Below are 19,551 nucleotides of genomic sequence, written 5' to 3'. Positions count from 1 at the left end.
AACCCTAACACCCGGAGCCTAACCTTCCCCTAGCGTCTAACCCCCTTCCCCCCCACAGCCTAACCCTAACCTTCCTCTAGTGTTTAACCCCTTCCCCCCACGGCCTATCCCTAACCTTCCCCTAGTGCCTAACCCTAACACCCGCAGACTAACCCTAACCTTCCCCCACACAAACCCCCTTTCCCCCACAGCCTAACCCTAACCTTCCCCTAGTGCCTAACCCTAACACCCGCAGCCTAAACCTAACGTTCCTCTAGTGCCTAACCCCCCACAGTCTAACTCTTAACATTCCACTAGTGCCTAACACACACACACACACACACACACCCGCAGCCTAACCTACCCCTAGTGCCTAACCCTAACACACCCGCAGCCTAACCTTCCCCTAGTGCCTAACCCTAACACACACCCGCAGCCTAACCTTAACCTTCCCCTAGTGCCTAACCCCTATACCCCCCACAGTCTAACCCTAACCTTCCCCTAGTGCCTTACCCTAACACACACAAACCGCAGCCTCACCCTAACCTTCCCCTAGGGTCTAACCCCCTCCCCCCACAGCCTAACCCTAACCTTCCCCTAGTGCCTAACCCTAACATCCACACACACCCGCAGCCTAACCCTAACCTTCCTCTAGTGTCTAACCCTAACACACACACAACCCGCAGCCTAACTCTAACCTTCCCCTAGCATCTAACCCCCTTTCCTCCACAGCCTAACCCTAACCTTCCGCTAGTGCCTAACCCTAACACACACCCGTAGCCTAACCCTAACCATCCCCAGTGCCTAACCTTAACAAACACACACCCGCAACCTAACCTTCCCCTAGTGCCTAACCCTAACACACCCGCAGCCTAACCCTAACCTTCCCCTAGTGCAGTAGTTCCCAATCTTTTTTGAATTACGGCGCTCTAGAGTATCAGAATTTATTTCACGACACCCCTAGGCCAAAAGTGTCTTATTGAGAAATTTAGAAATAAATATTAAATTAAGTAAATTGTGTTTATATGTCATCCTTAGGGTCAGTTATGTGGTGAGGGACAGGATTTGCTTCTGTTTGTCCACATATGTTATGATTGGCAGCCACCAACACTGGTTTTGCTAATTACATTGGCCATAAATAATTTGAATTGGTTCTGGACCAACAACCCAGGGCACCCCTGCAAATGTCCTGAGGCACCCCAGGGTGCCACGGCACAGTTTGGGAACCACTGCCCTAGTGCCTAACCCTAACACACACACACACCCGCAACCTAACCCTCCCCCTAGTTCCTATCCCTAACACACACACCCGCAACCTAACCCTCCCCCTAGTGCCTAACCCTAACACACACACAACCCCCCGCAGCCTATGCTTAGCCTATAGACACCAGTCCTGGCCCTGGCACTCCCCAAAAACGGGGGTGACATGCCCCATTTTCGGAAATGCTGAGTGGTACCTTGCTCTCCCCGTCCTCAAACGGCTGCAACCTGAAAATCAGTAAATCGGGAGCTGCAAGCGTGATTAGAGAACTTGTTCTGCGCAGATCGGCCACCTGCGGATTAGTACGTACATAAACGATCAGGTTTGTGTCCTAATCTGAATCCGTTCCACTGTCAAAGCCAACAGTATTTGGCATCGTAATCATTTTACATTTTATTTTACATGACGCTTCTGTTGTCACATCATTATCTTGTGAAAGCCACAAGATTTTCCAGACTAAACAATGATACACGTTCCTGGCATATTGTATGATATTCAATTTGTGCAACGTCTGACTTCAAGCTATAGGACTTCGTATCCAGTGGCATTTTTTGCATGTGGAACTGCAAGTGAAAACTCAGAACAAGTATTTAGTTGCAGGTGATGTACATTTTGATGCGTTTGCAAAATGCTGTGTTTTTTTAATGTGTCTTTGGCAACACATTGGCTTTTCGGGCCTTATTAGAGAGTAAGCAATTGGGCAAAACCATGTGCACTGCAGGTGGAGCATATGTAACATGTGCAGAGAGAGTTAGATTTGGGTGAGGCGTGTTCAAACTGAAATCTTAATTGCAGTGTAAAAATAAAGCAGCCAGTATTTCCCCTGCACAGAAACAATATAACCCACCCAAATCTAACTCTCTCTGCACATGTTACATCTGCCCCACCTCCAGTGCACATAGTTTTGCCCAATTGCAAACTGTCTTGGTTTGCTAACAAACCTGAATAACCCCTTTATCCTTTAGCCAAGCGCAAGCTAAAACTACATATATAAACACAATTCGGCATGTTCACAAATACTTTCTCATTGAAATTAAATTAATTTTCAAGGTGTTTGTTGAAATGCACAATGAAGCATCCAAACTACCAAAAAAAATTGGGTGGTTATGCGGTCATTAGGAAAAATTCAGTTGTCAGATCTGCTGAGGTGCATTAAAGACCTTACTACAATTTACAGAAAGTATCGCCAATGTGTATGAGGCATTAGAGAGCCCACCACCCAGTTCTCATACTCATATGTAAACTATTTATTCAGGCACCCAAGGCGCTAACAGTCACTTACCTGTAAAAGAGAAGGCCACCTAACCCTCAATATAACAGAATATTGGGGTCATTCCGAGTTGCTTGCTCGTTGCCGATTTTCGCAATGGAGCGATTAAGGCAAAAATGCACATGCGCATGGGGGGTGATTCCGAGTTGTTCGCTCGCTAGCTGGGCGGAAACTGCCCGTTTTCTGGGAGTGTGCGGAAAAACGCAGGCGTGTCAGGGAAAAACGCGGAAGTGTCTGGAGAAACGGGGGAGTGGCTGGCCGAACGCAGGGCGTGTTTGTGACGTCAAACCGGAAACGAAACGGGCTGAGCTGATCGCAATCTGTGAGTAGGTCTGGAGCTACTCAGAAACTTCTAAGAAATTTCTATTCGCCATTCTGCTAATCTTTCATTCGCTATTCTGCTAAGCTAAGATACACTCCCAGAGGGCGGCGGCCTAGCGTGTGCAATGCTGCTAAAATCTGCTAGCGAGCGATCAACTCGGAATGACCCCCATTGAATCATTTTTCAGGTATTGGCGCTCAGTCTACTTCCAAAATATGATGGGAAAGTAGTCAAATTATACTCCGTCCAAAGTCCATAGGTTTTGATGGTAAGTCCTGAGATCCTTACTGTTGTTTTCGCTCAATCACGATGACTGGAATATGTAAATAAAATAAAAAGTCACATCATAGAGTAGTATGTCTTTAGATGTAAGTGTGGACACCCAAAGTGTAAATGAAGCCCTTATATAGATGAATCAGGATCCATAGACAATAGTGGACTTTGGGGGACATTTACTAAGCAGTGATAAGAGTGGAGAAGTTGCCCCATCAACCAATCAGCAGCTCTGTATAATTTTATAGTATGCAAATTATAGATGTTACTTCAGTGCTGATTGGTTGCCATGGGTACTTCTCCACTTGCTCACTTCTCCGCTTAGTAAATGTCCCTATCCTGAAACTATGGAGACTATGGGGTATATTCAATAACTGTCGGAAGCTGCCGACTTCTCGGGAGCTTCCGACAGCTCACTCTGCCGCTGCTTTCAGCGCACCCGCAGCGCTGACAGCAGCAGCAGGTCAGAAAACAGGGAACGGACAAATCCGACAGTCGGATTTGGCTGCTCTTTTGAATAGGGGTTTTGTCGGGTCCATTCCGACAACTGCATGTCAGAATGGACCCGACTCTTATTGAATATACCCCTATATAGTGAATATCCCTCTGTGACAGTTTGATACTTGGGGGCAGATTTATCACCATCCTCATCTGAGGATGCAGATGGGATGTAATAAACTCTGCTTAATCCACAATGCGATAATTGATTACATCACACGGGGTATGCGGTCAGCATACCTCTCGTCGTGATCCCGGCTGTCACAATATTGACGCCGGGATCCCGACTGGGGCACCATAATACCATATGTATACCGGCGAGGTAGGTGATTCCCCTCTATGGGTGTCCACGACACCCATAGAGGGAGAATAGAACATGTGGCGAGTGTAGCTCACCATCGAGCCCGCAAGGTGCTACGTTGCGCTCGCCCCCCTGCCGGCATTCCACCGCTTGGATGTCGGAATACTCATCTTCGGCATCCTGTGTGGCGGGATACCAAACCGATCCCTCGCATGGATGTGTCAATTATCGAATGCAGGGACAGAGCTTGCGTGAAAGCTCTGTCCCTGCGATGCCTTTCTGCAGCCTTTTCGGAGTATTTTTCATGAAAAATACCCCAAATATGTGCTGCGTATGCGCCGCAGCTGACATCAACGCTACTGCCGCCGTCAGGTTGACCCCCACTGCTGGTCATATTCACCACACCAGGGACCGGTGAATGGGGGAATGCCGGTGAACGGATCCTCTTCCTACTGTGACCCCCGGTGCTGTAAAGTGAGCTGCCGCTTCGCAGCATCACTTTACTGCATCATGGGTCACAGCGGCAGCAGGAGGATCTGATGACCGGCAGCCCTCACCGGAGCACCGATCACCGAAAACTTCATGAAAACTGCTCCAAAAGCCCTTTAATACATTCAGATGATACTAAAATAACGTGAAAAGGGTGTGAGAAAAAAACTTTTTTCACATTTTAGTAAAAAAAAAAATCTGCCCCTTAGAGTGTCCCCGAACTCACAGTAAAATGATGCAGGAATCGCATGTAACTGTATCTGCCTCCACCTCATAGAGATGAGAATGTTTTGTTCACCACCAGCGGTCCTCACATCTGGCTTTTTTAAGGGGATGCATTCTTTTTACTCCAGACAACCTTAGTGTTAGAAAGTTTGGTCCAGTAGTAGTCTCAAAGTAGTGTAATTGACGCATTTTACTGAGGTATTGCCCACAATGTCATCAGATGAATTTGGGTTTTTCCACAACAAAACGCGTCCAGATACTTTGAGACTACTACTAGGATGATCTTTACAACATCGTAAGTTTATGTATTACACATTAAAACTTATCGAATACTAGTGTAATAGTCACAAAATTTCCCTAACCATGACTACAGAGGCACTTCCTGTATAACAAACACTTCCTGTATAACAAGTGGGTGGCAATGATACAACTCCCACAATTCATTTACAGCACACGTTTGCATCCCCCTTTTTTCAACATAAAGAACAGGTGTGTGGATGTAAGACAGTGTTACTGCAATGTTGGATTAAACCTGGAAATTCTCCCAGACCTGGTGACAAAGAAAGGGGCTAATGGTGTGTCCAGTGTCTGAAGAGGCTCACTATTAAACCAAAGCATGGGACTGTCCAGCAACCAGATAGGTACTTCTTCAGGGGGCTCCTTGTCCAAGATGATGGATGTTCTGACACCCTCAGTAGTGTCAGGTGAGGTGGAGGTCTTAGCTCACCCACCCCTAGGAAGTGGCGCCTGTTGCACTTATATAAAACACTGTCAGATTGCACCACATAGCTTTTGGTCCTTTTGGAAGATGTCTGCACAGTCCTGACAATATCAACCCACTGGGGTTCTTGATGTGGACGGTCTGCCTAAGGGTCTTAAGCAATGAGTTGTTTTGTCATATTTGGCTTTAAGATGTAACCTGAAATTATGTAGAGCATCTTGCACGTTGTTCTCAACTTGTGGTCTAAATGTGAACTTGGTAGTGGATATGATGGTTGGTGGTGCACCTAGACAGAAGGCGTTGAGCAGGTTAGGAAAATCCATCTATTGGAGTAATTCTCAAATTGAGGAGCACTATTAACATGTCAGAACCATCTCTACAACATTTGTCTAACAGGTGTTTCGCAGATTGTACTGCAATTTTCTCTAGTCTTTAGGACAGTTGATAGTAAGGACTGCTGGTGACTTGTGAGATGTCCCATTCACATGTGAAAGTAAGGAGCTCACCGCTCTTGAACTGCATAGCATTGTCTGCAAGTAGCTTGCATGGTATACCTTGTGCAGAAACGTGTCTTTTCATTTTGTTGATGACTGTGGCACTTGTCAGTTTGGGAAGATAATCTATCTCGAAGCAACCGGAAAATAGGAATGCACAAACAGAAGCTACTTTTTCCTCTTCCATTCAAAGAGATTTGTAACAGCAACGAACCAATGGAAGTTAGATACCTCATGGAGAGTAAGCGATTCCTTGGCATAATGGGCCTATAAAGCACTGCTTGGGACACAGGCAAAGACAACCTGCTCAATGTCAGCAGCCAGAGCCGACAAAACGTGGCATCCTTAGCCCACTGTGCGGTGCCCTGGTGCCGTTGGTGGGCCTGCTGATCATAGAAAGGGCATAAGTGATCTCGAAATGCTGACCACGCAGGTTGATGCCACCTGAGAGGGTTAATTAATTGCAGAAGGCAAAGAAATACTTGAGGTCATGAGACAGTTCCTTGAAGGACGAAGGCCAGCCATGCAGGATAACACAAAACAGCCATTGACAGAGATCATCTCTAACATCACGGAGCTCCTCCTTGTTCCTGGAGAATAGGACATTAAATTCCATGACATGTTGGTCATCATCAGCATCCGGGACCTTAATTCAACTGAAGCTCTGAAAGGGCCCTTGAAGCAAAATATATGGATTTCTTATACTGCAGGCAGACAGCACCAAGACCATGGTTGGAGGCATCGGCAGAGATCACAACAGGAACATACACATTAAATAACTGGAGCACTGGGCTAGAAGTGAGCATAGTCATGAGGCGAGAAATACGAGGGTGGTTCAATAAGTAAGGAGCAAGACCTCTCACATGTGTAATGTTCTCTATGTCATCCAAATTTCCCGCTAGGCCAGAGCAGGTAGACCGCTGCTTCCCCTCACGGCCATTAGACTCCGCCTCATATCAGTCATACTGCCCCAACATCAGTTGTAAGATGGCGAGGCTGGTGGAAACGTGGTCAAACATTGGAGTGCGTAGTGTGATCAAATTTCTGCATCTAAAGGGTACATCAGCAGCTGGAGTTTGTTGTCAAATTGTCAAGATGTACGGTAATGTCATGTCACGGAAACAGGTTTGGGTTTGATGCACTGCCTATGGTAGACATGCTTGGCCGGCCAGATCGCTGCTCATCTTGAATGTCTGTCCTTCCATGGCCATAAGGGGAAGCCATGGACTACCTGCTCTGGCCTGGCGGGAAATTAGAATGAAATAGAGAACATTACACATGAGAGATCTTGTTACCTTACTTACTGAACCATCCTCATAGCAGCAGCATTATCATTCATTATGGTTTCCGCAAAAGCTGGCAGAGCGGGTTTGTGACCTCACTGTAGTGTGGCAGATATTTTGAAAGGTTGTTTGTCATACCCAAAAAAGTGCTGCAGAAATGACACTTGTCAGGGTTTAACTGCATGTTGATTTCATGGATTCTTTGGGGTGTTCCATGGTGTGAGCCCAAACAAGGATGTCATTTCCAGTGATCTCACAAGGGTATGCCATGAGGGTGTGGATTGAAAAATGGACATAGGGGGTCATTCCGAGTTGATCGCACGTAGCAACTTTTTGCTGCCTGTGCGATCAACTAGACGCCGCTTATGGGGGAGGGTTTTTTGCATAGAAAGGCTGCGAACGCTTGTGCAGCCGAGCTATGCAAAAACATTTTGTGCAGTTTCTGAGTAGCTCTGGAGTTACTTACCCGCTGCGATGTCTTCAGCCTGTCAGGTCCCAGAATTGACGTCAGACACCCGCCCTGCAAACGCCTGGACATGCCTGCGTTCGCAGCACCACTCCCAGAAAACGGTCAGTTGACGCCCCGTAACGCCTTCCTCCTGTCAATCTTCTTGCGATCGCAGAAGCAACGACGCGCCTGTGCATTGCGGCCGCCACGCATGCGCAGAACCGACCCGTTCACACCGCTGCAAAAAACAGCAGCGTGCGAATGGGTCGGAATGACCCCCATATTCAGTCAGTCAATAGGTCGATACCAGTTGATAGACCGGCGGTATGTCAATAGGGTCAAAAGATTGACAGTTAAATTGTCAACATAGACTTAGGTCAACAGGGTCAAAAGGTCGAAATGCAAATGATCAACACAGAAAAGGTCAACTCATGCTTTTTTCTTTTTTGTTATTTTAACCCTAACCCTCCCCCTAGTGCCTAACCCTAACCATTCCCTCCCCCAGCCTGACCCTAACCCCCCCGCTAGTGCCTAACCCTAACCATTCCCTCCCCCAGCCTGACCCTAACCCTCCCCCTAGTGCCTAACCGTAACCATTCCCTCCCCCAGCCTGACCCTAACCCTCCCGCTAGTGCCTAACCCTAACCATTCCCTCCCCCAGCCTGACCCTAACCCTCCTGCTAGTGCCTAACCCTAACCATTCCCTCCCCCAACCTGACCCTAACCCTCCCCCTAGTTCCTAACCCTAACCATTCCCTCCCCCAGCCTGACCCTAACCCCCCCGCTAGTGCCTAACCCTAACCATTCCCTCCCCCAGCCTGACCCTAACCCTCCCGCTAGTGCCTAACCCTAACCATTCCCTCCCCCAGCCTGACCCTAACCCTCCCGCTAGTGCCTAACCGTAACCATTCCCTCCCCCAGCCTGACCCTAACCCTCCCGCTAGTGCCTAACCCTAACCATTCCCTCCCCCAGCCTGACCCTAACCCTCCCGCTAGTGCCTAACCCTAACCATTCCCTCCCCCAGCCTGACCCTAACCCTCCCCCTAGTGCCTAACCGTAACCATTCCCTCCCCCAGCCTGACCCTAACCCTCCCGCTAGTGCCTAACCCTAACCATTCCCTCCCCCAGCCTGACCCTAACCCTCCTACTAGTGCCTAACCCTAACCATTCCCTCCCCCAAACTGACCCTAACCCTCCCACTAGTGCCTAGCTCCGACCCATTTATATGTTGACCTTTCGACCCTGTCAACCCTGTTGAGCTTTTTCCTGTCGACCATTTGATGTTGACTATCTACTATATGTACTTTCTATCCACCATCCGGATACCATCCTTTGCAGATGTGCTCCATGCAATAGAGGAAGTGTACCTCCCCACAGGTGTCATGAACGTGGCGAGCATGGGTGATTCTTTTCACAAAGCGATCTGCCAGAATCCACATTTGTCAGCCAGAGTGGTAAATATGCTCCACAGTCCTGAGGGCGTGAGGCGGTCTCATCACAGCTTTGTCTAGATGCACAGGATCAATGCAGATGTGTATTGAACCATCTTTTCTTTTTTACCGCAGCAACCATAGCCGACGCCCACGGGGTGTCTTCTGCTACTGGAGCATGCCGTCATGCCATCTAACTCCACTATCTCAATGGGGTGTGGATTGATAGCTCGACAGTGAAATGGTCAATAGGTCAACACCAGCTGGTCGTCGGGGTCAAAAGATCGACAGCGACTTACTGTAGGTCGACATGGTTAAAAGGTTGTCAGTGTTAAAAGATCAACATTCAAATGGCCGACATATGATTTTTTCAAATTATTTTAACAACCCTAGCCCTCCCCTTAATGCCTAAACCTAACTGTCCCTCCTCCAGCCTAACCCTCCGCTAAGTTCCTAACAAGAATGAAAAACCACATGGCAACCCTTTTTTGTGTCGACCATTTGAACGTTGACCTTTTAAACCTGTTGACCTTATGACCCTTTTGACCATCTGGTGTAGACTTATTGACTGTTGACCGTTTCACTGTCGATCTTCTATCCGGATACCATCACTTTGTCCTTCATGACCAGAGCCACACATCTGGAATCGCGCGTGCTGTGAAAGAAACAGTCTCATCTAAATGTATGTGATAGGTAAATGGGAGATTCCCAATGGTATTGCAATTGTACAGATCAGCAACGGCTTTTAACTCTGGGACACATTGCTGAATGACATGCATATTGGCGTTTACATTTATTAACCCCAGTTTTATGCCGTCTGGCAAACCTAGTACAATATGAAAGTGCAGAGGGAACTTTGTGGATTGCAGCAAGGCCACGGCCATGGTCTTCATTACCTGGCCACTGTAAGCGATTAGATTCCCAGTGTGAGAACAGTCAATAGGTGTTTTGAGGTTTGTGCGCTGAACGAGTTCACGTGACATGATGATGGGTTAGGCTGCAGGTAGGGAGGGTTGGGGGAAAGTGGGGAACACCCCTTACGCACCCCTGTCGGCTTCTTCCACATCGGGAACTGGCGTCGGTATTTTGAGCGCCGGGATCTCATACTGATCCCGTTGCAGGAGAGGTTGCATATATCAGACTTTCTTTTGATCTTGATCTTTTGATCTCCATTGCTTTTTTATTGTACTGCTCATGTAGCAATCATATGTGTATATTAGTGTCTAGGGTCAATTCCTTCTCCTGTAGTCATTGTGCACAAGTAACATCATTATAAGTCCCACACACAAGCTGATGAGCTCACTTGCTTATGCACCATCATCACATTTGTTTGCTAGTAGTTTCAATCTGGCAGCATATGACTGGATACTCCCAGAGGGGCTCTGCCCAGCAATGTTAAATTCATGTCTGTCCATTGTAAAAAAATTTCACTGGTAAGCTTATCTCATCAAACTCCTTCTTGATCTTGAGCATTACATCTGTGATGGCTTCGTAGAAAACCAGCCGATGTATGTAGTGTTAAACTTGGAATACATCCAGACTTCTGACACCATATAAAGGGGTCATTTGTGCAAATCAGCACAGGATTCTGGAGAGCTGCAGAAGTGTGTCTTTATTAGCTGCAGTCATGCTGAACCGTGACTGCAGAGTCACTTCCTGTATAACAAACACTCCCAGTATAACAAGTGGATTGCAATGATGAAACTTCCACACATACAGCATACATCTGCAGACATTAGGGGAGTGTAGACATATTTCTGCAGCAGGTTACATTGGTTTCCACAGGGAAACATCGGTGTAGAGTGGATCTTGATCCAGAGGCACCAACAGGCGTAAGCTTTAGGCTGTCCCGGATGCATTGAGCCTCCTCTATAACCCCGCCTCCAGGCACTGTGAGCTCAGTTTCAGTTGTGGTCTGCAGAAACAGGTCACTTAACAGGTGGGAAGGTATATGGGGCCTATTACATATATATTGGCGACTTTTACTAGCATCTTGTTTATACAAGGCAATTTTTAGTTTAGGTTTACTGGTCCTTTTATTAATTGATTCTATACAACCCAACATATTTCACAATACAAAACTAGCATTTTTAATCCTGGAAATAAACTATTGTTAGATAGAGGGGGTTGCTTAGTGGTCACTTACACTAAGGGTTAACGTTGCTAACTGTGTTGTTAAGTCAGATTAGTTTTCCTAGTACTTTAAATGAAATGGGAGATGAAGTGCAGTATTCGGGCTTTTAAGTCACAATGTATTATTTTTGCGAAACCTGTGTTTCTTTGGTTCTCAAGCAGGAACAATATTTCCGCATGAAGACTCTGGACACTGAACATTTTATTTTTCTCTTAGCTTTCTTAATCCTTGTGAAGTGAAACACAAAACATGGCCTCTTTAAGACTATTTGTGCTAAGTAACTGACCCTTGCCCTGCACAACCAGTCAGCCATGACATGGGAAAGTAAGTCTGTTGTGTCTCTTCGACTTTCTGGATACTGTCCAGGAATAGGAATTTTCCTGCCGAAGCAATGTTCAATCGTGTGTCCATGAAACGGGATCTGATGATAGCTTCTGCTGATATTTTTGTCATGTGCCCCCTTGGGCCCCTGGGGGCAGGTAGGGGTTAAATAGTAGCTGAGTTTTCCTCTTCCATGCCAAATGCGGGGCTCCGTATCTTAAGCCAGGTTTGTAAGCTCTTCCTACTTAGAGTGTTCTGGGTCTTCTCTTTGCCAATGTCTATTCAAAGGCATTTTGTGCTAAAGAATGCTCCTCAATAGCCAAAGAGATTAGTTAAACCCTCTGTTTTAGGTCAGCCGGGAAGAGCCAGCCAGTAAAGCCTCTTCCTGTATTTGGAGAAATGTGGGTCAACCTCTTAACTTGCTGTGAAATTTGTGTTAAACAAAGATGAAAGAAAGTGAAGCTGTGGTCTGATTGGCCGTGAAGGGGCTCTTAATGTAACTAGCAGATTTTCTGCACAGACAGTGGTAGACTGGGGCCGTACAGAGGTATATGTGGCAAGAGACCCCTTTATCGCTGTTTTACTCAGAGCAAACTGACCGCGAATATAGATGTAGCCCAATAAATATATCACATAAGCACCGGCTCTGAGGGTGTTTTGAGTCATATGGGGTGTGGACTACTTCCCTCACAATTTTTTTTTTTTTTTAACTTGGCTTCTGTGTACAGCAACCTTACTTTATTGTAATATAGTAATCATGTTCATAGGATACACATTGCCCATTTATCATTGTATATTTGCTTAATCCCTGAAAACAACCTTTTTTAGGGGTTAAACGCAAATGTTACGTATCCCCTGAATGTCTTACAGAGGGACCGCAGCAGATAACTCCAATACCTTTCTGCAGTCCCTCCATTTCCGCCAATAGCTGCGTCCCCCCATGGTGGATGTGATGCTGCCAGATATATCATATTCCAGAACGCAAAGAATTCCAAAAATAGACCCCCCGCAGCAGTCTATGGTCTACACACACCGCATTTGCAACCAGCAGAGGGTTCCCCTGGAACCCTCCCCAGGAATGGCCGCTGTGCATGTGCAGTAGTCCGGCTGCCACACTGAGCTCATCGCAGGGCTGGGCTCCTTTCGGAGATGCCGTTCCTGCGAGTGCTCAATAAAACATAGCGCCAGTATAATGGCATATTGCAATGTGATCCTGGGCGCTTATATCACTTTGAATATGCGATTACTGATAAATGGGCCCCTAAATTAAAGTCTGTGGAACTTGCCTGCACACCTGCAAAAATTATTTGTTGTAGTGAATGACCGCGTCAGTGCATTTTATTTTTTAAAATGTTTTTGTATACAGTTTTTTTTTCTCTTAGGCTGAGGGGGAGGTGCAAATGGCGCCCCCCTATGCAGGGCGCCGCACTGCTTAGCGGCAGATACAGTATTCTATTTTTTACAATTTTTAAAGGGGACGTGGCCACTTCCCCCACAACTATGTCATACACCTAGGAGTGATGTGTGTTGTGTGTATTGTAGGTGTGCATATGAAAAAACACCTGTGTGGCCAGCTCGGTCAGTGACCTTGTTGCGTATTAATCATTCAGCCCATGCATTGCCAGCTTGAATATTGGATTTTTCTACAGAAGTTCAGACACCACTGAACTCGAAGATGGATATACGTGAAGTTAGAAAGAAAAATCTATAGCGCTATTAGTCAAAAAGGAGATAAATTATTTGAATTATCGACATACTGTATAATCTTTACATAGTATAGCATAAAGTCCCTGATAGGCGTTTGTCAGTCTCTTCTGGCTAATCTCTGGACGGATTTTATGCAGTTTTCTCAGTTCTATAGAGCATTTGTCGAGGAAGGTTCAGATGTATAAAACGTTAATCTATGACAAAAGGGATCCGAGCAGTGACAATTTTAGTGAAGCAAGTCAAAGAGAAAATGGCAGACTTTTTACAAAACTCCCGCACCACTGGCACTTGGAGGCTATTACATTTAGCCTGTTTCTCCAGAAAAATTGATGTAAGCTGTGTTTACTGAAATTTTTTTTTTAGTTTTTCCCTCTTTTTCCATTCCTATTACATTTATGTGAAAAACAATAATTTTTTCACAAAGTAACATTCATTTAGAATGGATGTTTTTCTCTACGTTTTTCTATGTTTTATATTTTACTATACATTTCAGCTAAAGTCAATATGAACAGAAGCCAAAAGGTGAAGGCCAAACTGGCAGAGATCGGGAGAGGAGACAACCATAGGCGCAAGCGCGGCCTGCCGGTGTGAGAGTATGCATGGCACTCACCCATAGTAAATGCACCTTTTGTTGCATCAACACGTCAGCACAGGGACAGACACTTAACGTGGCTGGAGTTGACCTAAATGGATACTGTTTTTCTCAACTTTATGTGGCCCTTTTGTGTGTTGCATCAAAACTAAATTCTTTCGTGTTGATGTCAGGAGGAAAAAATGTCATCTTCAGGGAAATCTTGTAAGACCTTGGTTAAAAAAGCCTATTGCAGTAAATTAAAAATTGCTCCCATGCAAAGCTGGGACGGGTCGCTAGTACACTATAAAAACACACGCCAGGTTTATTTATAAGCGATTAATAATGCTCCATAAAACATTGTCTTAGATTATAAGGCTGCCAAGCACTTTGTCCATGCTACCAGTTAGTAAAGCACAGCAGGTCCCGAGTAGCATCGGGATTCTGGCGTTGGTATTTCAACTGCTGGGATCCTGACCGGGTTCCCAGGTCTTATGCAGCAATCAGGTAGTCAAGTCATGATCCAAATAACTCGAGCAGAATTTCTCATTTAGAAACAATTTAGCAGTAGTGATACTATGCTGCATGCAATTAGTCACTTTGGCAATCCACACTTCTGAGCCAATTTGTTCTGCACTTTGAAGGAAACCACTTCCCACAGATATAGGCGGAGAAACGCGTTAAGAGACTACAGGATCCGATGGTGAATACTGCTCCAGACCTTTATTAGCCACATCTTTATGGACACAATGGGGCTAATTCAGACCTGATCGCTAGACTGCATTTTCGTACAGCGGGTCTAAATTGTGCATGCGTATGCACCACAATGCGCAGGCGCGTCACACGGGTACAAAGCGGATCGTCGCTCAGCGATGGGTTTGTGTGAAGGATCCATTCGTACGGGCGTTTGCAAGGAGATTGACAGGAAGAGGGCGTTTGTGGGTGGCAACTGACCGTTTTCTGGGAGTGTTTGGAAAAACGCAGGCGTGTCCAAGCGTTTGCAGGGAGGGTTCCGGACGTCAATTCCGGGCCCGGACAGGCTGAAGTGTTCGCAGCGGCTGAGTAAGTCCTGGGCTGCGCAGAGACTGCATAAAATCTTTGTACTGCTCGGCTACACATGCGTTCGCACACTTGCACAGCGAAAATACACGCCCCTATGGGCGGCGACTATGTGATCGCAGGGCTGCAAAAAAACCTAGCGAGCGAACAGGTCTGAATTAGGCCCAATGTGCTACATATGTCCGGGGAACGTATATCCTTTCTGAAAGTGCTATAAGCTGCATATACTGTGCTATCATTTTTACCCATTGAGACTTCGGCTGAATTTGCCTTCTACAGTGCCTGAGTGCATAACAAATTGGCTCAGCAGGGTGTATTGCCAATTGCATGCAACATTGTATCACTACGGCTAACTTGTTTCTAAATGCCTGCCTGAGTTTTATTTGGATTATGACTTTTATACCTGCCTAAAGGGCCCCATACACTACTGCGACATGTCGGATCCTCATGTCGCAGGCGATCACCCCGGCAGCTTCCCGGGGGGCAGGATCGTATAAGATACATCGTATGCTGTCCTTTGGCATACGATGTATCTTGTGCGATCCCAGCCATGCCTGTGGGGGTCCGACATATCACGAGTGCAGCACTTTCAATCTAGGGGATCCGATCCGATGCTCACGGGAACGCGCATCGGATTGGATCGGATGTAAAATGCATCCGAAATGCCCAATTTCATCCGATATATCGGCTCGAATGGCCGAAATCGGGCATTATCGTTCTAGTGTATGGGGCCCTTAACTCATAGCTGCTTTATTACCAGGTATTTATATAGCGCACACATATTCTGCGGCGCTTTACAGAGAACATTTGCCCATGCACATCAGTCCCTGCCCCCGTGGAGCTTACAATCTATATTCTCTACCACATGTATGCGCAGACACATTCACGCTAGGGTTAATTTTTTGTTGGGAGCCAATTAACCTGCCAGTATATTTTTGGGATTGTGGGAGGAAACCGGAGTACCCGGAGGAAACCCACGCAAGTACGGGGAGAATATACAAACTCCACACAGTTAGAGCCATGGTGGGAATCAAACCCATGACCTCAGTGCTGTGAGGCAGTAATGCTAACCATTACACCATCCGTACTGCCCAGACTGTGACTCTTGGTAATATTGTAGCCTACAAATTCATCACTGCATTGCCACATGAGCCCTGCCTTACTAATCTCAAGGAAAGAAACAGTTGTGCTTTACTAACTGGTAGCATGGACTACAAATTGCTTGGCAGCCTTATAATCATAAGGGCCCACACACTTGGCGACATCGATGGTAGATATGAACGATATCGTTCAAAAATGAACGATAAATCGTTCATATCGGTCAGTGTGTATGCATCAACAATGCGCGTCCTCGCAGTCGTTCGTTGTTGGTCAATCATCGTTTATACCTGCAAGCCAATTTGGACGATATTGATGTAATGTCATATCATCCAAATCGGCCAGAAAAAAACCTTCAGTGTGTATATAAAAAAATCGTTGAAGAAAAGACGGACAGCGATAATATCGTTGGTCAGCAAGATCGCCAAGTGTGTAGGGCCCTTAAGACTTTTAAATGATTGTTTTGTGGAGCATTGTTAATTGCTTATAGATACACCGGACGTTTATTTTTATAGTGTATTATATGTCTATAATTAAAATTATTTATCTCTTTCTTGATTAATAGCACTTCAGATTTTTTTTAAATTAATTGGGGATTTCAGTATACCCCTTTTTCGAAGCTGCAATTTGTCCAATGAGTGCATTATTTGTAAAGTAATGCACCACTCTTTTTATTAGCGCCTGATTATATTTAGATATTTTTCCTTGGGCGTGAAGTTCGTTTACATTATAGCTGAACGTTTATAGCTACGTGAGGCATTTATAAAAATGGGTGCTTTGTTTCCCATTGCAAGGAGATGTTGGGGTTTAATTTTATAAATTGCAGTAGAAAAGATTGAAATGTGATTGATTTCTACGTACCTCATCATTTCCTCCTACCCCTCTGTCTCCTTTCTTAAATGCATTGTTGACTTCTCTTCAGCGCCTGTTCCAGACCGTTAGTAGCATCTGCAAATTTCTACTGTCAACATTGGCTACTCATTTGTAGGATTATAGATATATGTACATTGAAGATGGAGAACATTGGATAACAGAATGATATTCATAGTGGGGTCATAGTGGGTAATGGCGGAAAGCATGTAACAAAATTAGGAAGCCATCTCTGAGATGTACAGTAGCACAGCATAGCCACTAGTGAAAATGGGTGAAGGCAACAAAACATGGAGGCTGTTTCTGAGAGCCAGTGTGTGGCAGATAGTGTAAGTTGGTGCTGTAAGGAAGTGAGTGGTAGAGTATGGACACTGCTGCTGGAAGGCAGAAAATGGAGCCTGTGGCTGCCAGTTGGCAGAAGATAAACACTTTAACTGCGGGATGGCAGATCAAGGATGCTGTGGCTGTGAGTTGGCAGAGGATGGAGGCTGTGGCTGCGAGTTGTCAGGGGATGGAGGTTGTGGCTGTGAGTTGGCAGAGGATGGATGCTGTGGCTTTGAGTTGTTGGAGGATGCAGGCTATGAGTTGTCAGGATGGAGTCTGTGGCTGTTAGTTGACAGAGAATGGAGACTGTGGCTGTGAGCTGCCAGAGGATGGAGGTTGTGGCTATGAGTTGGCAGAGGATGGAATCTGTGGCTGGGATTTGTCAGAGGATGAAGTTGTGAGTTGTCAGAGGATGAAGTTTGTGACTGTGAGATGTCAGAGGATGGAAGCTGTGAGTTGGCAAAGGATGGACATTGTGGCTGTGAGTTGTCAGAGGATGCAGGCAGAGGCTATGAATTGTCATAGGATGGAGGCTGTGGCTGTGAGTTGGCAGGGAATGGATGCTTTGACTGTGAGTTCTCAGAGGATGGAGGTTGTGGCTGTGAGTTGTCAGATGATGGAGGTTGTGGCTATGAGATGTCAGAGGGTGGAGGTTGTAACTGTGAGTTGTCAGAGGGTAGAGGCTATGGCTGTGATTTGTCAGTGGATGGAGGCTGTGGCTGTTAGCTGGCAGAGGATGGAGGCTGTGGCTGTGAGTTGGCAGAGGATGGAGGCTGTGGCTGCAAGTTGTCAGGGGATGGAGGATGTGGCTGTGAGCTGGCAGGGAATGGAAGCTGTGACTGTGAGTTGTCAGAGGATGGAGGTTGTGGCTATGAGTTGGCAGAGGATGGAGTCTGTGGCAGTTAGTTGGCCGAGGATGAAGGCTGTGGCTGTGAGTTGGCAGAAGATGGAGGATGTGGCTGTGAGTTGGCAGGGGATGGAGGTTGTGGCTGTGAGCGAGCAGGGAATGGAGGTTGTGGCTGTGAGCGGGCAGGGAATGGAAGCTGTGAGTTGTCAGAGGATGAAGTTTGTGACTGTGAGATGTCAGAGGATGGAAGCTGTGAGTTGGCAAAGGATGGACATTGTGGCTTTGAGTTGTCAGAGGATGCAGGCAGAGGCTATGAATTGTCATAGGATGGAGGCTGTGGCTGTGAGTTGGCAGGGAATGGATGCTGTGACTGTGAGTTCTCAGAGGATGGAGGTTGTAGCTGTGAGTTGTCAGATGATGGAGGTTGTGGCTTTGAGATGTCAGAGGGTAGAGGTTGTGACTGTGAGTTGTCAGAGGGTGGAGGTTTTGGCTGTGAGATGTCCGAGGATGGAGGTTGTGACTGTGAGTTGTCAGAGGGTAGAGGTTGTGACTGTGAGTTGTCAGAGGGTAGAGGCTATGGCTGTGAGTTGTCAGAGGGTGGAGGTTTTGGCTGTGAGATGTCAGAGGATGGAGGTTGTGACTGTGAGTTGTGAGAGGGTTGTGGCTGTAAGTTGCCAGAGGATGAAGGCTGTGGCTGCTTGGTTGTGAGCATCCGATGATTGAGGCTGTGTCTCATTGGTTGCGAGTTACGGATAGACTGTTTATGGCCATTGTTGGAACAATGATTGAAACTAGAGAGAAGTAGTGAGTATTATAGGGTAGAGTAGAGCATGAAAGGCAATGAGTGGGTGAGGAACCAAGGGGCTTTCTAGTGCAGATAACCTGAGCTTCTAAATTCTGTTTAGAATATTTGTAAAGTTCCTCTTTATTTTGTTTTTTGTTTGTTTTTCTGCCAACATGGATTACACAACAATTTTGATTTTCCTAGTAATAAAGTACACCTATTGAAATGGGGAGTTTGCTTGTGTGAATGTCTAATAATTTCCTCCTGTTTGGTATTCATGTTATTGATGCAAAGAGGCATTGTAGTTGCCAGATCCTTTTTTCAATACAGAACAAAGTGCACACAACTGAGTGGATGTATATAGTGTGACTTAGATTCTTTCTGCCTCATTTCTTGTCTCAGTGGATCTTCTTGCAAAACTTCCGGAGGAAGAACTTGTGTGTTTATGTTTGATATGTCTCCGCGGTATGTGTGTAGCCGGCTACAATATCTGATCATGATGTAGATTGTAGGCTTACTTTCTATTTTATACTCCTAGAAACGTGTGCAGTGAATAATGGAGGATGTGACCGCACTTGCAAGGATACAGCAACAGGAGTACGTTGCAGTTGCCCTGTGGGATTCACCCTGCAGCCGGATCAGAAAACTTGTAAAGGTCAGTATGGATACAGGAGATGCCAGAGAGGAAATGTGCTTTACAAGAGTCCCCAGACGGGTACAAGAGTCCCCAGGCCTGGGTAGTGTGCTGTACAAGAGTCCCCAGGCCTGGGTAGTGTGCTGTACAAGAGTCCCCAGGCCTGGGTAGTGTGCTGTACAAGAGTCCCCAGGCCTGGGTAGTGTG

General features: G+C 46.2%; 1 protein-coding gene across 3 annotated transcripts in view; it reads left to right on the top strand.

Moving 5' to 3' along the window:
- SCUBE1 (signal peptide, CUB domain and EGF like domain containing 1) overlaps positions 1-19,551 on the top strand; it is a 322,235-nt gene that overhangs the window by 161,876 nt on the left and 140,808 nt on the right. For all 3 annotated transcript variants that reach the window (XM_063928925.1, XM_063928926.1, XM_063928924.1), the window contains one exon: positions 19,249-19,365. In XM_063928925.1, the coding sequence (XP_063784995.1) occupies positions 19,249-19,365 (117 nt within the window). The remainder of the gene's footprint in view (positions 1-19,248; positions 19,366-19,551) is intronic.

This window comes from Pseudophryne corroboree, chromosome 6 (assembly GCF_028390025.1).
Source record: "Pseudophryne corroboree isolate aPseCor3 chromosome 6, aPseCor3.hap2, whole genome shotgun sequence".
NCBI classification, from domain to species: domain Eukaryota; kingdom Metazoa; phylum Chordata; class Amphibia; order Anura; family Myobatrachidae; genus Pseudophryne; species Pseudophryne corroboree.
Note: the sequence above shows the minus strand (reverse complement) of the source record. Positions and strands in the feature narration are given on the sequence as shown.